We start from the raw sequence: 17,188 nt of genomic DNA on the forward strand, positions 1-17,188 counted from the left end.
TGGGGTTCAGAGGAGGCTTCTTGGAGGAGCATCTGAACCAGACCTCTCAGGCTGGGGATGTGGTTTGGATAAGTTTGAGAAACACTGAAGGGAAAAGAAAGGACGCTGTAGTGAGTGAAGCCTGGCATTTGGGAAGATGGGTGTGTGGGTGCCCAGACTCACCATGCAAGGCCCAGAGCCCTTTTGAGGCCCCAGGCTGGGGTCATCCTCTCCAGTTTCAGTTTGAGAAAACAAGGCCCAGAGAGGTGAAGCGCTGTTCCGCCATTGTCCATGGAGCCAGGGGAGCTGTGGGCCTTCCACCGCCGACTTCTGGGCTAGCCCTGGGGAGATGCTGGGAGGATGCAGGGAGGTGAGGTGGGGGCTGAGGTAGGACTCAGACTGCCCAGGCCCGCCGGCACCCGGAAGGAGGAAGCTGCACAGGGTGTCTGTGGCTGGCCCCGGGATCCCCCACTCGGGGACTTCCTCTTCCTCTCAGGGCAGGTGCAGCTGCCACAGCGAGACGGGCACCCTGACCCGGGCATGGAGGGAGGCAAGGGGCCCAGGCTCAGAGACTTCCTGAGTGGGAGTCTGGCTACCTGGGTGAGGGGGCAGGTGGCAGCGGGCTGGGGAGGGGAAGTGAGCCCCAGCCAGGGGCTGGTGTTGGGGCTGGCTGGGGGAGGGTTGGGTTCAAATGTGGGGGATGGAGATCTGGTCGGGGGAGGCTGTAGTGAGGGAAGAGGGGCCAGAGGCACTCAGAGGACTGGTGAGACGGGGTGCTTGGGCTCACTGGGGCAGGTCGGAGGGGCTCAGGGTTCACTCTGCTGGTCGGCCGACCCCTCTGGGCTCCTCACAGGCGCTAGGACTGGCCGGGCTGGTCGGGGAGGCGGAGGAGTCGGAGGGGGAAGAAGAGGAAGAGGAGGAAGAGCCGCCCCTTTGGCTGGAGAAGAGGTTCCTGCGCCTCAGCGATGGGGCCCTGCTCCTCCGGGTGCTGGGCATCATGTAAGGGGCATGGGGCCGGGGAGGTGGCGGGGAAGGATCCTAGGGGAGGGGAAGTGGGTGGGCGGAGCCTGATGGGCAGTGGGCGGGGCCTGTTGACGGGAGGCGGGTCCTCGATTCCACCTCCCGCCCATAGTGCCCCCAGCTCCCGAGGGGGACCTCGGATGCTCAGAGGCCTTGACGGACCTGCTGCCTGGAGAGTGTGGAACCTGAGCCACCTGTGGAGCCGACTAAGGGACTTCTACCAGGTAAGGGGTCTCGAGGGAAAGGTGAAGACCGGAGGGGAAGCCTTCGGGAAGGCCCCTCATATAGTCTGCCCCTCTGCCTCCAGGAGGAGCTCCAGCTGCTGATCCTGTCGCCACCCCCAGACCTCCAGACATTGGGGTTTGACCCCCTCTCAGGTGCTCTTCCCGTCCACCCCCTCCTGCCTCTGCCCCCGCACTCCTCTACCTTCCCCGCCCCAGTTAACCCCTTGTGGCATGTGCCCTGCAGAAGAAGCGGTGGAGCAGCTGGAAGGCGTTCTTCGGCTACTGTTGGGAGCGTCAGTACAGGTGAGCTGGTGGTGGGAAGGAAAGGCTAGGGTCGAGCTTTGGCGGCAGAGGAGGGAGATCCTGCACCAGCTCCCCTTCCTGTTGCCCCTCAGTGTGAGCACCGGGAACTCTTCATCCGCCACATCCAGGGCCTCAGTCTCGAGGTCCAGAGTGAGCTGGCCGCTGCCATCCAGGAGGTACTGAGACGGGTCTGCAGCCCAGACTGGTATGGCGCCTGGGACGCCCTTGCCGCTCCGCGTCTTCCACTGAACTGTTCTCCTTGCGCCCCAGGTGACCCAGCCGGGGACCGGCGTGGTGCTGGCACTGTCTGGGCCGGAGCCTGGGGAGCTGACACCTGCCGAGCTGGAGATGCTGTCCCGGAGCCTGATGGGGACACTGTCGAGGCTGGCGCGGGAGCGTGACCTGGGGGCCCAGGTAGGGGCAGCGGGGGCATCGTGGACTCAGGTTGGGAAACTGGAGGACCATCAGGGAGCCGGTTGTGCAAGGGAGATGGAAGTTTGGGGCCCAGGCATGGGGTTGTGGTCTGAGGTCTTGGGCCATCGGGGCTGTCACAACCAGATGGCACAAGACCCCAGACCACAACCCCATGTCTGGTATTGTGGTTGGGGGTCGATGTGCAGAGGCATTGGATAAGTTAGTCCTGACCCTTGACCCCTGACCTACAGCGGCTGGCTGAACTGCTGCTGGAGCGAGAACCCCTCTGCTTGAGGCCTGAGGCTCCCTCTAGGGCTCCCGCCGAGGGCCCCTCGCACCATCTGGCCCTGCAGCTGGCCAACGCCAAGGCTCAGCTGCGGCGTCTGCGGCAGGAGCTGTGAGTGTGCGCAGCCTGGGAAGGGGAATGAGTGGAGAGGGGCAGATTAAGCCTGGATGGGACCCTAGCCCTGTTGGCTACGGGAGGGGCCAGGCTTGGGAAGGGCTGGGAGTTGTGGGCCCCTAGACCCTCTCCAGCCTCCCCTTCCCTCCAGGGAAGAGAAGGCCGAGTTGCTGCTAGACTCCCAGGCCGAGGTGCAGGGTTTGGAGGTCGAAATAAGAAGGCTCCGCCAGGAGGTGCGCTCATATGCTCCCCGCCACCGCGGCATTCCCTAACCTCCTCGCACCCGGTCCTATTGCTTCCCTCCCAACCCGGCTCCTTCCCGTCTCTAATCCCTCTGGCCCGCGGCTGGCTGTTCCCAGCTCCACACCGTCTGGCCCAGGCCCAGGCGCTGTCGGGACAGGCCAAGCGGGCCGAGCTGTACCGCGAGGAGGCAGAGGCTCTGCGGGAACGGGCCGGCCGCCTGCCCCGCCTGCAGGAGGAGCTGCGGCGCTGCAGAGAGCGGCTGCAGGAGGCTGAGGCCTGCAGGAGCCAGCTGGAGGTGAGGCGGAGGCGGGGCCGCGGGGCAGGGCGTGCGCAAGGGGGCGGGCCAGGAGGAGGAGCGAGATTGGGTCCCGAGAGGAGACAGGCAGATTCTCTGGAGGGGACAGTCACGGGTGGAGAAATGGGTGAGGACAAATTCAGGGAGGAGGCGTCTAGAAAAGGGCCTCCGGAGGATGGGGCAGGTGGAGGGGAGAGGCAGCCTTGGAAGGAAGGCGGTTCCTGGGGAGGAGGGGCGGGGCATGGACAGAAGGGCGGGGCCTGCACAAAGGGCGGGGCCAGGGGTGGGGGAGAAAGTACCTGGAGAAACCTGGGAGAGAAGATGGAAGGGAGTGGCGGGGCCTAGAGACTGATGGGGTGCACGGTGTGGGAGGGAGGCAGGGTCTGTGACAGATCGAGGGGAAGGAGTTTGGAACCCTCAGGCCCTGGAGTGCATGGGAGCTGCATGGCTGCCGGTTCTCCCTGCTCTCCCACCAGGAGGAGCGGGTGCTCTCAGGGGTGCTGGAGGCCTCCAAGGCGCTGCTGGAAGAGCAGCTGGAGGCTGCCCGAGAGCGCTGCGCCCGGCTGCACGAGACCCAGCGCGAGAACCTGCTGCTGCGGACCCGGCTGGGCGAGGCCCATGCGGTGAGGTCGCCAGAGTGATCCCAGCTGGGTTGCCCCATCACCCCATGGCCCCATTGATTCCCTGGGGGTCCCTAGTGATTCCTGCCACTTCTGCTCTTGGTGACCTCTAGTGACCCTCCGACCTACACACTCGGCCTGGCCATGGTGTGGAGGGCTTGTCTGACCCTACCCTCACCCCCAGGAACTGGACTCTCTGCGGCATCAGGTGGACCAGCTGGCTGAGGAGAATGTGGAGCTGGAGCTGGAGCTGCAGCGGAGCTTGGAGCCGCCCCCAGGATCCCCTGGGGAGGGTGAGGGACCCCAGCGGAGGGGTTGGGGCGGGGGCTGCCTGTGCTTTCCAGCAGGTGTACTGGGGAGAGCCTCTGACTTCCTCCCTTCTCCCAAGCCTCTGGGATGTGTATGTGAGGAGCCAGGCAGTAAGGGAGGGGTCCTGACCTCATCTGTCATCCTCAGCACCCCTGCCGGGAGCAGCCCCCTCGCTGCAAGATGAGGTGAGGGAGGCAGAGGCTGGGCGGCTTCGGACCCTCGAGAGAGAGAACCTGGAGCTTCGGGGGCTGCTTCAGGTGCTTCAGAGGCAGCCAGGGGGCCAGGTGAGTCCCCTCCCCATGGTCCTGGCTGGCCCTTCCCCTAGTCCCTCTCTGCGTCTGACTGTCCCTCTCCTATGCCCTCAGCACCCCCTGCTGGAGGTACCGAGAGACGACCCTGTGCTTCCGGTGCTGGAGGAGGCTCCCCAGACTCCTGTGGCCTCCGACCACAGTCCCCAGGGCTTGGCTCAGAAGGCAAGGGATGGAGGCCCCCAGTCCTTGAACTTGGCTTCCCCAGCATCAGACTCAGTGCTCAAGGGGTCAGCTGAGTGTCCCCAGGCACCTGATTCGGACCCACAGGAGGCAAAGAGTCCCCTTCAGGCAGCTACTGTGGACCCCCAGGCCTCAGACTGGTCCCCCCAAGAGTCAGACTCTCCTGTGGAGACACAGGAGTCCCCAGAGAAGGCTGGCTGTAGATCCTTTCTCCAGAGCCCTGCCTCTGTGGCCCCACCTCAGGGTCCAGGGACCAAAATTCAGGCCCCACAGTTGCTGGGAGGAGAGACCGAGGGAAGAGAGGCTCCCCAAGGTGAGTTGGTGCCTGAGGCCGGGGGGTTGAGACAGGAGGACCCTGAGCACAAGCCAAGGCCTTCGGACCCCAGCTCTGTGCAGCTGGAGGAGCAGGAGGGCCCAAACCAGGGCCTGGACCTGGCCACGGGACAAACAGAGGCCAGAGAGCATGACCAGAGGCTGGAGGGGATGGTCGGGAACCCAGCCTGGCAAAAACCACAGCAGAAGTCAGAAGGAGCTCTTGAGATCCAGGCCTGGGAGGGCCCAGTCACGGGGGAGAGCCTGGCCAGTGGTGTCGCAGAGCAGGAGGCGCTCAGGAAGGAGGTGGCACAGCTGAGGAGAAAGGCTGAGGCCCTTGGAGCTGAGCTGGAAGCCCAGGCCCGCAAGCTGGAGGCCCAAGACATGGAGGCTGCCCGCCTCTCCAAGGAGCTGGCCCAAGCGCGAAGAGCAGAGGCCGAGGCCCACCGGGAGGCAGAGGCAGCCTGGGAGCACAAGCCCGGCTGCGGTCCGGAGGGAGTGGAGGCTGCCGGCCGGGAGCTGGAGGCTGCGTCCCAGGAACGGGAGGCGCTGGTGGAGGCGCTGGCATCAGCGGGCCGGGAGCGGAGGCAGTGGGAGCGTGAGGGGTCCAGGCTGCGGGCCCAGTCAGAGGCCGCCGAGGAACGGATGCAGGCGCTGGAGAGCGAGGGCCGCCAGCACCTGGAGGAGGCTGAGAGGGAGCGCCGGGAGAAGGAGGCCCTCCAGGCGGTAGGTCAGGTTGGGGCTCACAGCCGGGGTTGGGAAACAGGGTTCCAGGCTATTGGGAGTTACTGATTCCTTCAGCAGCTGTTTGGTGGGTGCCCAGCACCAAGCTGGGGCTGGAGATAGAAAGGCCAAGACCAACCCTGCCTTCCAAAGGTGTGCCTGGCTTGGGGCACAGAGCCATGTCCACTGTGTGATGGGGGTGCTGTGGGAGGGGGTGAGATTGCCTAGTGCACATCTTGGCTGTCTGGCTGCAGCAGTCAACTCACCTCCACTCCAGTCCTCCTCCTGTAAAACAGGGGTACTATTCCTGGCCAGCTGGGCCTGTCTTAGGGAGGACCTTGAGAGACAGTAGCTGTAAAGGTTCATGCCGGCAAGGGTGTGTTGTAAGTGTTCAAGCACTGTTTATTCAGAGCCAAGTGCTACAAGAGCCCATGGGAGGGTGAGCTGATGCCCAAGTGGAGGCAAGGAGGCTTTAGGAGGAGTGACCACAATATCACTAGGTGGGGAGGACATTTTGTCCAGAGGGAATGGCATGTGCAAAGACAAAGGCATTAAAGATGCTCAGGGGCCAGGTGTGGTGGCTCACACCTGTAATCCCAGCACTTTGGGAGGCTGAGGCGGGTGGATGACTTGAGGTCAGGAGTTCAATAACAGCCTGGCCAACATGGCAAAACCCCATCTCTACTAAAAATACAAAAATCAGCCCGGCGTGGTGGCAGGCACCTGTAATCTCAGTTACTTGGGAGGCTGAGGCAGGAGAATTGCTTGAACCCGGGAGGCGGAGGTTGCAGTGAGCTGAGATTGTGCCACTGTACTCCAGCCTGGGCGACAGAGCGAGACGCTGTCTCAAAACAAACAAACAAACAAACACCATCCAATGAAACAACAACAAAAGAAGAATGCTCAGGGCTCAAGAGGCAGGGGAGATGAGGGCCAGCTTTGAATGTGTTAGTCCTCCCTCCCCAGGCAGGGAAAGCCAGGGCAGAACTGTGTGGGGCTAGGCTTGAGGAGGGTCACCTTGGTGGACAGGGGAGCTTGGGGTTATCAGGAGGCAGTGGTCGTGGTGTAAGTGGCAGAGGAAGCTGACTAGGGCGGCATGGGAGTGGGGGTGAGAGAAGGACTGGACACTTTTTTCTGTTTGAGACGGAGTCTCACTCTGTTGCCCAGGCTAGAGTGCAGTGGGGCGATCTCTGCTCATTGCAACCTCCACCTCTCAAGTTGAAGAGATTCTCCTGCCTCAGCCTCTTGAGTAGCTGGGACTACAGGCACACACCACCATGCCTGGCTAATTTTTGTATTTTTAGTAGAGACGGGGTTTCATCATGTTGGCCCAGCTAGTTTCCTTTTTTTTTTTTTTTTTTTGAGATGGAGTCTCGCTCTGTCACCAGGCTGGAGGCGCGATCTTGGCTCACCGCAACCTCCATCTCCCAGGTTCAAGAGACTTTTCTGCCTCAGCCTCCCAAGTAGCTGGGTCTACAGGTGTGCGCCACCACGCCCAGCTAATTTTTTAAATTCTTAGTAGAGACAGGGTTTCACCGTGTTGACCAGGATGGTCTTGATCTCTTGACCTCAGGTGATCCGCCCACCTTGGCCTCCCAAAGTGCTGGGATTACAGGCGTGAGCCACCACATCCAGCTGACACACTTTTACTTATTCATTTAAACATGTTTATGGGCATCTTCTTGGTGCCTGGCCCTGTACCAGGCTCTGGGCACACAGCAGTGACCAGGAAGCTAGCACTCCAGTGTTTGGGCATGGCTTCAGCTTCCTTCCAAGCTAAGGAAGGAGCTAGGGCTTTTGCCATGGGGGACTGCGCAGCCACTGAAGGTTCCCCAATGGGCAAAGTGAGCAAAATGGTCAGGTCTGCATGTGGAAAGGCGCCAGGAAGGGTGTTTGGGCCAATGGACCCCAGTGCTAGGGGACCTGTGAGATTGCAACACAGGTAGGAACTGAGTCCTCCTGCACAGGCAGTTTCCAGTCCCATTTCTGTACAGACAAGGACCCTGAAATTCAGGGAGGAAGAGTAATTTGCTCAGAGACCCCTTATGAGGATGGGTAGACGTGGGGTCAGGTGTTGTGCAAGACAGGCCCAGGGTAAGGTGGTTCTGGTGAATGTGAGGGAAAGTGAGAGACCGTCTCTGGGGTCCACTCTGTGGGGTGTGGCTGAGATGCTGTCTGGCCTGGCGACTTGCCTACTTTCCAGCTGTGTGGCTTGGGGCAAGTTACTTAACCTCTCTGAGTCTCAGTTTTCTCGCCTGTAAAACTGGAATAAAAATTGTACCTGCTTTGGCTGGGCATGGTGGCTCACACCTGTAATCCCAGCACTTTGGGAGGCTGAGGCAGGCAGATGACCAGAGGTCAGGAGTTTGAGACAAGCCTGGCCAACATGGCGAAAACCCGACCCTACTAAAAATACAAAATTAGTCAGGTGTGGTGGCACACACCTGTAATCCCAGCTACTTGGGAGGCTGAGGCAGGAGAATTGCTTGAACCCAGGAGGGAGAGGTTGCAGTGAGCCAAGATTGTGCCACTGCAGTCCAGTCCGGGTGACAGAGCAAGACTCCTTCTCAAAAAAAAAAAAAAAAAAAAAAAAAAATTGTACCTGCCTCACAGGATCCTGTAAGATAATCAGCGTAGGGAGCTTGGGGCAATGCCTGGCACCTAGAATGAACCTGTTCCGTGGGAGGGAATGCCAGCAGGTAGGCAGTGAAGGTAGGGTAGGGCTGGCGGGCTAGAAGAGCCAGCTCCAAGGACTGAGAGGGTGGGGGAAGCTGGGGACAAAGGGGGAATTTTGTGAGAGCAGGAGAAGGTGGCTGGCCAGGGGAAGGTCAGGGAACCAGGAGCCTCTCAGGTTGTCCACTGGGTGGGGAAGCCTCCCAGGCTGGGGGGAGGGGGCCCTAGGAGGGCTGTGGCCAGGGCCCGGAGGAGGTTAGGGCAGGGGCTGGGCGGGAGGTTCTAGTCACTGTGCCTCCTACCCCAGTACTTTCGCTAGTGGCTGCCAGCCAGACAGGCAGCAGTGCCTCATGGGAGTTGTAGTTTTTCAGGGAGAGGTGGTGGCCAAGGGTGTCAGGAGGTGCAGTGCCCCCCGGGCAAGGCCTAGGTATGGTTATTAATCCAGGAAGGTAGTTTTCAGTGGCAAGGCTTATAGGCTTGTATTCTGAGGCAGGATTTGGCTGGCAACTGGTCATGGGCGCTGTCCCTGAAGCTTCATCCTGCCAGGCCCCCCACGTGGCAGAATGGTTTGGTCTCCCTCCCTCCGGGGCCCACAGGCCAGAATGGGCCTCCCATCTCCTTCCAAAGTGGTGCAGCCCAACTGCCAAAGGCCACAGGTCACCTGGCTGGCAGCATCCTGGCGCCCCCCCCGGCCCCACTGTCAACTCCCGAGTTCCTGTCCCGCCAGTCCTCTGTGACCTTTTCCCTGTAGCCAAGGTCTCTCACCAGACCCGCCTCTACTGAGCCTCTCTAGCTGTCTAGCTGTCACATGGCTGGGGTGGCAGCCCACAGGGCGCGTCCACCTTTCACTGCGCACATGAAGAACCGTGGGCTCAGAGAGGTGACGGCACTTGCCCAACATGTGTCACTGACTCCTGGCCCAGGGGCATCCCTCATGCCCTGCCAGGCTTACGAACCCCAACTCTTTCATGCCCAATTTCAAGGGCACCAGACTTTGCTCCCATTTTGTAGATGGGAAAGTAGAGCCCAAAGGGCTAACGATACGTGCCCAGGATGGCAGGTCAAGGACAGAAAGGCAGCTCTCTTGACTCTCAGGCCTCTGTCTCCGGCTGTCCCCTGCCCCCTTGCCCTGAGCCTGCTCTGCCTGCCCTCAGGAGCTGGAGAAAGCTGTGGTGCGGGGCAAGGAGCTGGGGGCCCGGCTGGAGCATCTGCAGCGTGAACTGGAGCACGCAGCTCTGGAGCGCCAGGAATTTCTGCGAGAACAGGAAAGCCAGCACCAGAGGTGGGGACAGGGCTGAGGGGAAAAGTGAGGGAGGCAGGGGTGTGGTGGGGTGAGTGTGGGGTGGGGCTGGGTACCAAGGATTCTTCTGGCAGGTACCAGGGCTTGGAGCAGCGGCTGGAAGCTGAGCTGCAGGCAGCGGCGACCAGCAAGGAGGAGGCGCTGATGGAGCTCAAGACCAGGGCCCTGCAGCTGGAAGAGGAGCTGTTCCAGGTGACGCCTGCTGGCCTGGGAGCTGGGGGCCATGCCACCCCGCCCTCCACCCCATGAGCAGACGCCAGGGTCGCGTGTGCTGCCCCTGGATTCTTGGCTAGCTACTTGCCTCACTCCCCATGTGGGGCCTGTTGGAGGGAGCACTGTGCTGGGAGTCAGGTGGCCGTGTTGACTTACCTGGGGTCTCATTTCCCCCATTCTGCACATGGACAGAACTTCTGCTGTGGATGACTGCTCCGCCTCTCTCACCCAGGGTTCCCCACTGCCTAGGGAGCTCAGTGCTTGGCATCAAGGAAGCCAGTTATGGTTTCTGCTGCCTGGGCTGTGTGTGGGCTCCGTACGGAGGGTGGGGTGGTGGGGCCCAATCCCAGGCCGCCATCCTCAGGGAGCTCGCAGTCCAGGGAGGATAGAGGCAAGAAAACAGGTGACAATAACTAGGTGCCAGGGGCTGTGAGGAGGCCATAAAGGGGCTTGGGAGGGTGCCACCCAGCAAGGTACCCAGCAGGTGCATGTGAGTCAATCAGGGGAGGTTTTGTGGAGAAGGTGGGGTTGAAACACAGGCTTAGAGGAGGCCCCGTGCAGCAGCTCACGCCTGTAATCCTAGCACTTTGGGAGGCCAAGGCGGGTGGATCACCTGAGGTCAGGAGTTCGAGACCAGTGTGATCAATATGGTGAAACCCCATCTCTACTAAAAATACAAAAACCAGGCCAGGCGTGGTGGCTCAAGCCTGTAATCCCAGCACTTTGGGAGGCCGAGGCAGATGGATCACGAGGTCAGGAGGTCGAGACCATCCTGATGAACACCGTGAAACCCCATCTCTACTACACACACACACACACACACACACACAATTAGCTGGGCATGTTGGCGGGTGCCTGTAGTCCCAGCTACATGGGACGCCGAGGCAGGGGAATTGCTTGAACCCGGGAGGCAGAGGTTGTAGTGAGCCGAGATCGTACCACTGCACTCCAGCCCGGGCGACAGAGTGAGACTCCATCTCAAAAAAACCCCACAAAAAACAAAAACAAAAAAACCCAAAAATTAGCTGGGCGAGGTGGCCCACATCTGTAGTCCCAGCTACTTGGGAGGCTGAGGCAGGAGAATTGCTTGAACCCGGGAGGCAGAGGTTGCAGTGAGCTGAGGTCACACCACTGTACTCCAGCCTGGGCTACAGAGCGAGACTGTCTCAAAACAAAACAAAACAAAACCGAAAACCCAAGAGGCTTAGAGGAGTAGTGGGATGGAGAGGTGCTATGAGAAGAAGGCTCTGCCGCAGACAGAGAAAAGTTGAGAAGGGCAGGGTGGAGACGGTGGAGCTTCAGGAACCAGGAGCAGGGACTTGTGGGATCCAAGGGAAGGCATGAGATTGGTGCAGGGTGTCCCCGGCTAAATGCTGCTGGCAGGACAGGCCCATAAGCGCAGGTCCTTGCGGCATCCCCAAGCCGCTGCCCTGCATGACTTCCCAGGGACTCTCCTTGCAGCTGCGCCAGGGCCCCGCGGGGCTGGGGCCCAAAGAGCATGTGGAGCCTCGGCTGATGGAGACCCAGAATGTGCGACTTATTGAGGTGGAACGCAGTGTGAGTGTGGGCCACAGTGAGCCCTGGGCAGGGGGTGCCTGGTGCAGTGTGAGCCCTGGGGAGGTGCCCCGTGCCGTGTGAGCGTAGGCCTGTGGTAGGCACTGGGGGTGCCCCCGCCACCTGGCTACCACTAACCCCCACTTCTGGGCAGAATGCGACACTGGTGGCAGAGAAGGCAGCTTTGCAGGGGCAGCTGCAGCACCTGGAGGGGCAGCTGGGGAGCCTGCAGGGCCGTGCCCAGGAGCTGCTGCTGCAGAGCCAGCGGGCGCAGGAGCACAGCAGCCGTCTGCAGGTGGGTGGTCACCCGGGTGCCCATCCCTGCCCATGTACTGCCCCCTCCTGCCCCTTTTGGATCGTCCTGTGGCCTTTTTCTATCCCAGCTCCCAGCCAGCTGCCCCACCTCTTCTCCAGTTTCATGTATCCTTGTCCTCTGACCCCAGCCACCACTGTGCACCATCCTCCCTGCCGCTGTCTCCTCCTACCTGCCGCCAGCCCCCACATCTGCACCCGTGTCCCCTGCCCTCTCACCGTCCCAGCCCTCCCCTCCACAGGGAACCATTAGTCCCATTCTGCCCTGTGCCCCTCCCGGACAGCCTGGCCCAGCCAGCCTCTGCCGCCTCTCCCCTGCTCGCCATCAGCCTCTGGCTGGGGTTTGTGCTGCCTGCTGTGCCCCCAGCCCTCTGCCTCCTCCACAGCTCTCTCCTTGTCTTGGGCCCTACCCTCTGCCCTTAGCCCCTGACCTTTCACCCGATTTCCAGCCAGGGGTTCCTCCCCAGCAGCTTCTGCTTCCCTCCTCTATCCCAGGCCGAGAAGTCTGTGCTGGAGATTAAGGGCCAGGAGCTGCACCGGAAGCTGGAGGTGCTGGAGGAGGAGGTGCGGTCAGCGCGGCGGTCCCAGGAGGAGACCCGCGGGCAGCAGCAGGCCCTGCTTCGGGACCACGAGGCCCTGGCACAGCTGCAGCGGCGGCAGGAGGCCGAGCTAGAGGGACTGCTGGTGCGGCACCGAGACCTCAAGGCCAACATGCGGGCACTGGAGTTGGCCCACCGGGAGCTGCAGGGCAGGTGAGCATCACCAAATGCCCAGCTCCTCCCCTGGCACCCCCTATCTGCCAGAGAAGACTCCCCTTGGCAGGTCTGACTCCCATCAGGAAGCACCTCCATCTCCGCTCTGTGATACCCCTGCCACTGTTGTGCTCCCCACACTTCTGAGCTGGGCTCCCCGTGGGGCTCACCTGTTGGGAGTGGTGGGCACCTGGCATGGCTTTCTGCCCAATGGCTTTCCCTGGGGGACCTATGCTTAGGAGGTGACAGACCTCCTCTGGGCCCAGATAGTCCATCTGGCTGCTTGTGGTGGCCGTAGGTTCACGCAGCCCTCTTAGCCCCTTGTCCATCCCAGGCATGAGCAGCTGCAGGCCCAGCGGGCCAGCGTGGAGGCACAGGAGGTGGCCCTACTGGCAGAGCGTGAACGCCTGATGCAGGATGGGCATCGGCAGCGGGGCCTGGAGGAGGAGCTGCGGAGGCTTCAGAGCGAGCATGACAGGTGCGGGCCCTGCCACAGCCCCTAGCAGCTCTCAATGGCCCCACCCCGAAAGTGGGTTTGGGGGGTGGGGTCCTGCCTGGCCTTCCCTCCCTGGCATAACTCCTCTGGCCAGCACTCGGACTGAGGACCCAGGTCCCTTGGAGAACAGCTCTCCTTGCCTCCCAAGGGCTCAGCTGCTGCTGGCAGAGGTGTCTCGGGAGCGGGGTGAACTTCAGGGTGAACGCGGGGAGCTACGGGGCCGGCTGGCGCGGCTGGAGCTGGAGCGGGCACAGCTGGAGATGCAGAGCCAGCAGCTGCGCGAGTCCAACCAGCAGCTGGACCTGAGCGCCTGCCGGCTGACCACGCAGTGTGAGGTGTGGCTGGGGGGCCGGCGGGGGTGTGGGTGTGTGTGGGGGAGCAGGAAGCCTATACCCAGGTGGTCCTGAGCTGGGTCCCACCCCCTGACCCATGTTGCCCTCCTGCCAGTTATTGACACAGCTGCGGAGTGCCCAGGAAGAGGAGAACCGGCAGCTGCTGACTGAAGTGCAGGCCCTGAGCCGGGAGAACAGGGAGCTCCTGGAGCGCAGCCTGGAGAGCCGGGACCACTTGCACCGCGAGCAGCGGGAGTACCTGTGAGTGGGCCGACTGGGAGCAGGGTAGGGCCTGCATCCCCTCTCGGCGTTCCTGGGGAGATCCCAGTGAGGGCCTAGGGACTGGGTTGGAGCTGACCTTCCAGGTCAGTCCGATCTGTGGCATGGGACCAGTGCGTCCTCGCTGCAGCCTGTGCCTTACTACTGCCTTGGCTTCCCTGGGCCTCACACCCACCTCTCCCTTCTCACTCCTGCCAGGGAACAGCTTAATGCCCTGCGCCGAGAGAAGCAGAAGCTCGTGGAGAAGATCATGGACCAATACCGCGTGCTGGAGCCTGGGCCCCTGCCCCGGACCAAGTGAGCAGCCCTGTCACCTCCCTCAGGCTGGACATCCTGCTAACCTCTGCCCCTGAACTGGCTTCTGACCCCAGGCCCAGCTCAGGTCCAGGCCCCATGAAGGTCTACCTGGCCTTTGCCATCCCCAGGACACCCTTTGCTCCCTCCCTCCTCCCTGTCCTGATCCCGTCTTGTGCCCTCTTGCCCCCAGGAAGGGCAGCTGGCTGGCAGACAAGGTGAAGAGGCTGATGCGGCCCCGGCGGGAGGGGGGCCCCCCTGGGGGGCTGCGCCTGGGGGCCGATGGGGCTGGCAGCACCGAGAGCCTGGGGGGCCCCCCGGAGACCGAGCTTCCTGAGGGCAGGGAGGCAGATGGGACAGGTGGGTCTGGGGGTCAGGTGGCCAGGATGGTCCCTGCCCCACATCCTCTGCCCCCACCTTGGCACCTGCTTCACTGCCTGGCCTGCATGCATGACCCCATTGGCCTTCCCTGAGGCCTGCTCAGCCTGCCCTGATGCCACCAGGGGCTCTTTGCCCTGGGCCCTGCAGGGTCACCCTTGGCCCACACCTCTCTCCTGCCTGTGCTATCCCCCACCCAGCCTGCCCCATCCGCAGAGGAGCCCAGGATCTGGGAGGTGCAGAGGACTCTAGGGAGAGGTCATTGATCCTAGACTGCAGATGAGGAGACTGAGGCCCCGGGAGGGGAAGCTCCTTGCCCAAGGTCATGCAGTGAGTTAGTGTCAAGGCCAGCACAGGGCCAGCGTCCTGCTGCCCCCTCATTTGCCTGGCTCCTACCCCCACTCTGCACCTCCTCTCCCTGGCCCTGGGCAGCTTCACCCATTGGCCCCTCCACTCCACCCAGGCCCCTGCTCCTCTGACCCCCTCCCTACATGAGCCTCAGCCCCCTTCCCCTCCTCTGACCCAGTTCCTGCATGAGCCTCAGCCCCCCTTCTCTGACCTCCTCCCTGCATGAGCCTCAGCCCCCCTCCCCTCCTCTGACCCCCTCCCTGCATGAGCCTCAGTCCCCCCTCCCCTCCTCTGACCCCCTCCCTGCCTGTGCCTCTTGCAGGGTTCCCTTCCCCGGCACCCATGCGCCGGGCCCAGAGCTCCCTCTGCCTGCAGGATGAGACCTTGGCAGGCGGGCAGCGGCGGAAACTCAGCTCAAGGTTCCCGGTGGGCCGAAGCTCTGAGTCATTCAGCCCTGGGGACACCCCTAGGCAACGATTCCGACAGCGCCGTCCAGGCCCCCTGGGGGCACCCATCTCCCACAGCAAAGGTGAGGGACAAGGGTCACTGTCCCAGCCAGCCCCCCAACTCTTTGTGGACCCACCAGCTCCTTGGGGGAGGAGGCTTCCTTCTTGTCCCCTGTGTCTTCTGCAAGCTCTGTCCACTTCCGCCCTGGCCCTGGGCCCAGTGGTTGCCTTGTGCCTCCCAGGACCTGGTGTGGGATGGGAGAACTCCGCTGAGACCCTCCAGGAGCACGAAACAGATGCCAACCGAGAGGGTGAGTGGGGGCCTGAGGAAGGAGCAGCGTTCTTTGTCCTGCCTGGGACCCCTGGCAGAATTCATCCATTCTGTTATTTGACAATGATCCTTTACCAAGTGCCAGGTGACGTGCTGGCAGGGGACACAGCAGGGAACATTCTGGTGTGAAGAAGCAGATAGTAGTAAACAATTTGCCTAAAAATAATTATTATCTACAACAGCCCTGTCCACTAGAAATACGGTGTGAACCACCTCATAATTTTAACTTTTCCAGTAGGCTCACCAGAAAAAGTGAAAAGAGACAGATAAAATGGATTTTATTTTATTTTATTTATTTTAGTAGAGACGGGTTTCACCGTGTTAGCCAGGATGGTCTCAATCTCCTGACCTCGTGATCTGCCCGTCTCAGCCTCCCAAAGTGCTGGGATTACAGGCTTGAGCCACCGCGCCCGGCCAAAAATGGATTTTAATAACATTTAACTCAATATGCCTACACTATTACCATTTCAGCATGTAGCCAGTGTAAAAATCACGAATGTGCTATTAGACATGATTTTTTTTTTTTTGAGATGGAGTTTCACTCTTTGGCTCACTGCAACCTCCGCCTCCCAGGTTCAAACGATTCTCCTGCTTCAGCCTCTCGAGTAGCTGGGATTACAGGCATGGGCCACCACACCAGGCTAATTTTGTATTATTATTATTTTAGTAGAGACGGGGTTTCACTATGTTGGTCAGGCTGGTCTCGAACTCTTGACCGCAGGGACCTCAGATGATCTGCCCTCTTCGGCCTCCCAAAGTGCTGGGATTATAGGTGTGAGCCACTGCACCCGGCCAGATGTGATTTTTTTCATAGTAAGTCTTTGGCAGTTTGGGAGGCCAAGGCAGGCAGATCACTTGAGGCCAGAAGTTAGAAACCAGCCTAGCCAACATGGTGGAACTCTGTCTTTGCTAAAAATACAAAAATTAGTCAGGCATGGTGTCCCATGCCTGTAATCCCACCTACTCAGGGGGCTGAGGCAGGAGAATCGCTTGAACCTGGGAGGCGGAGGGTGCAGTGAGCCAAGATCACGCCATTGCACTCCAGCCTTGGTGACAGAGTGAGACTGTCTCAAAAACAAAAAACAGAAAACATAGTAGGTCTTTGAAGCACGTCACAGGCCAGCCCCATCTCACCTGCTCAGCTCACCCAGGGCAGCTCAGCCCTAGACCCCATGGACCATCAGGAGGCGCTAATGCTCTGGGAAGAAAGGAGAGCAGGGGAGGGGTCAGGAGCTCAGGAACTCTGGGCAGGCTAATTGGAGTTTTAGTAACTAGGGTGCTGGGGTGGGCCTCAGAGAGGAGGTGAAGTTGGAGCAAAGACTTGAGGGGAGAGTTTATCGTGTGGACACACCTGAGAACACCATTCTGGGCAGAGGGAGCCACTGAGGGAACAGCAGGCATGGTGCAGCTGGAAGCGGTGGGTATTGGCAGGTCGGGGTGGGCAGAAGGTGCTCGAGCCTATAGGCCTCCTGGGACTCTGGGAGTCCTCCTGAGGGAGGCGGGTCTGAGCTGAGCCTTTCCCTCTAGGCCCCGAGGTACAGGAACCGGAGAAACGTCCCCTCACCCCGTCCCTCAGCCAGTGACACCATGGGGACAGCAGGATCGGGAGTACAGCCCTCTTGCCGCTGGAGTGTCAGCGGGGGCCCCAGGCAGCCCAAGAGCTCAGGGAGCCAGGGCCCCCAAGGGGAGTCCTTGGACAAGGAGGCCTGGGCCTGGAGATCCTCCATGGTCAGTGCCGGGGCCCGGAGGTGGAGCTGGGACAAGTGTGTGGACATGGGGGACAGCTGGTCCTCACGAGTGGCTCTAGGCCGGGATTCTGGCTCTTCCAGGTGGCTCCCGCTGAGGCAGCGGTCTCTGGGGGATCCCCCAGCTGAAGGAGGCTGGCAGGAGTAGAGCCCCCTGCCCAGTCCAGGCAGGGAGCTGAGTCCCAGTGCCAGGAGATTGTGGCCTGGGCTGATCTTGAGCCTCAGCTGGACACGAGGGGCATGAGAATAAAGCTGAACTGCAGCCTTCTGAGTCTTGCTCTGTCTGTTGGCTGCATTGGGTACCTCGGGGCACCAGGAACACATGCCGCCCTGGTCCTCCTGGTTGGCGGGGGTCTGTGGGCAGAAGGCCCCTGCCTGGACAGGGCGACACAGGCCTTTCTC

The 17,188-nt window shown here is 61.3% G+C and overlaps 1 protein-coding gene across 2 annotated transcripts; it reads left to right on the forward strand.

Annotated features, from left to right (window-relative positions):
- Window positions 1-474: 474 nt before the first annotated feature.
- CCDC88B (coiled-coil and HOOK domain protein 88B) lies at window positions 475-17,057 on the forward strand. 2 transcript variants are annotated; one of them, XM_017892950.1, is made up of 27 exons: window positions 475-579; window positions 833-978; window positions 1,112-1,223; window positions 1,307-1,376; window positions 1,468-1,526; window positions 1,619-1,702; window positions 1,797-1,940; window positions 2,192-2,337; window positions 2,492-2,573; window positions 2,720-2,878; window positions 3,355-3,501; window positions 3,683-3,791; window positions 3,955-4,091; window positions 4,173-5,336; window positions 9,161-9,288; window positions 9,381-9,498; window positions 10,981-11,076; window positions 11,228-11,368; window positions 11,881-12,137; window positions 12,472-12,615; window positions 12,782-12,968; window positions 13,081-13,226; window positions 13,443-13,541; window positions 13,732-13,898; window positions 14,587-14,793; window positions 14,953-15,021; window positions 16,569-17,057. In XM_017892950.1, exons 1-27 carry the CDS (start codon window positions 520-522, stop codon window positions 16,622-16,624), a joined length of 4,434 nt encoding a protein of 1,477 aa, XP_017748439.1. In that variant the 5' UTR covers window positions 475-519; the 3' UTR covers window positions 16,625-17,057. The 2 variants fall into 2 exon arrangements, with proteins under 2 accessions (XP_017748439.1, XP_017748445.1); XM_017892956.1 differs by having other exon boundaries at window positions 13,732-13,756; window positions 14,640-14,793.
- Window positions 17,058-17,188: the final 131 nt, after the last annotated feature.

This window comes from Rhinopithecus bieti, unplaced genomic scaffold, assembly GCF_001698545.2.
Source record: "Rhinopithecus bieti isolate Rb0 unplaced genomic scaffold, ASM169854v2 scaffold_1017, whole genome shotgun sequence".
Lineage (NCBI taxonomy): Eukaryota > Metazoa > Chordata > Mammalia > Primates > Cercopithecidae > Rhinopithecus > Rhinopithecus bieti.

What these genes read in the sequence shown, in the direction of transcription:
- CCDC88B (XM_017892950.1), top strand. Translation starts at nt 520, where the DNA reads ATGGAGGGAGGCAAGGGGCCCAGGCTCAGAGACTTCCTGAGTGGGAGT. An exon ending in CCCAGGATCCCCTGGGGAGG is followed by an intron (nt 3,792 to 3,954) that starts GTGAGGGACCCC and finishes TGTCATCCTCAG; the next exon opens with CACCCCTGCCGGGAGCAGCC. An exon ending in AGCACAGCAGCCGTCTGCAG is followed by an intron (nt 11,369 to 11,880) that starts GTGGGTGGTCAC and finishes CCTCTATCCCAG; the next exon opens with GCCGAGAAGTCTGTGCTGGA.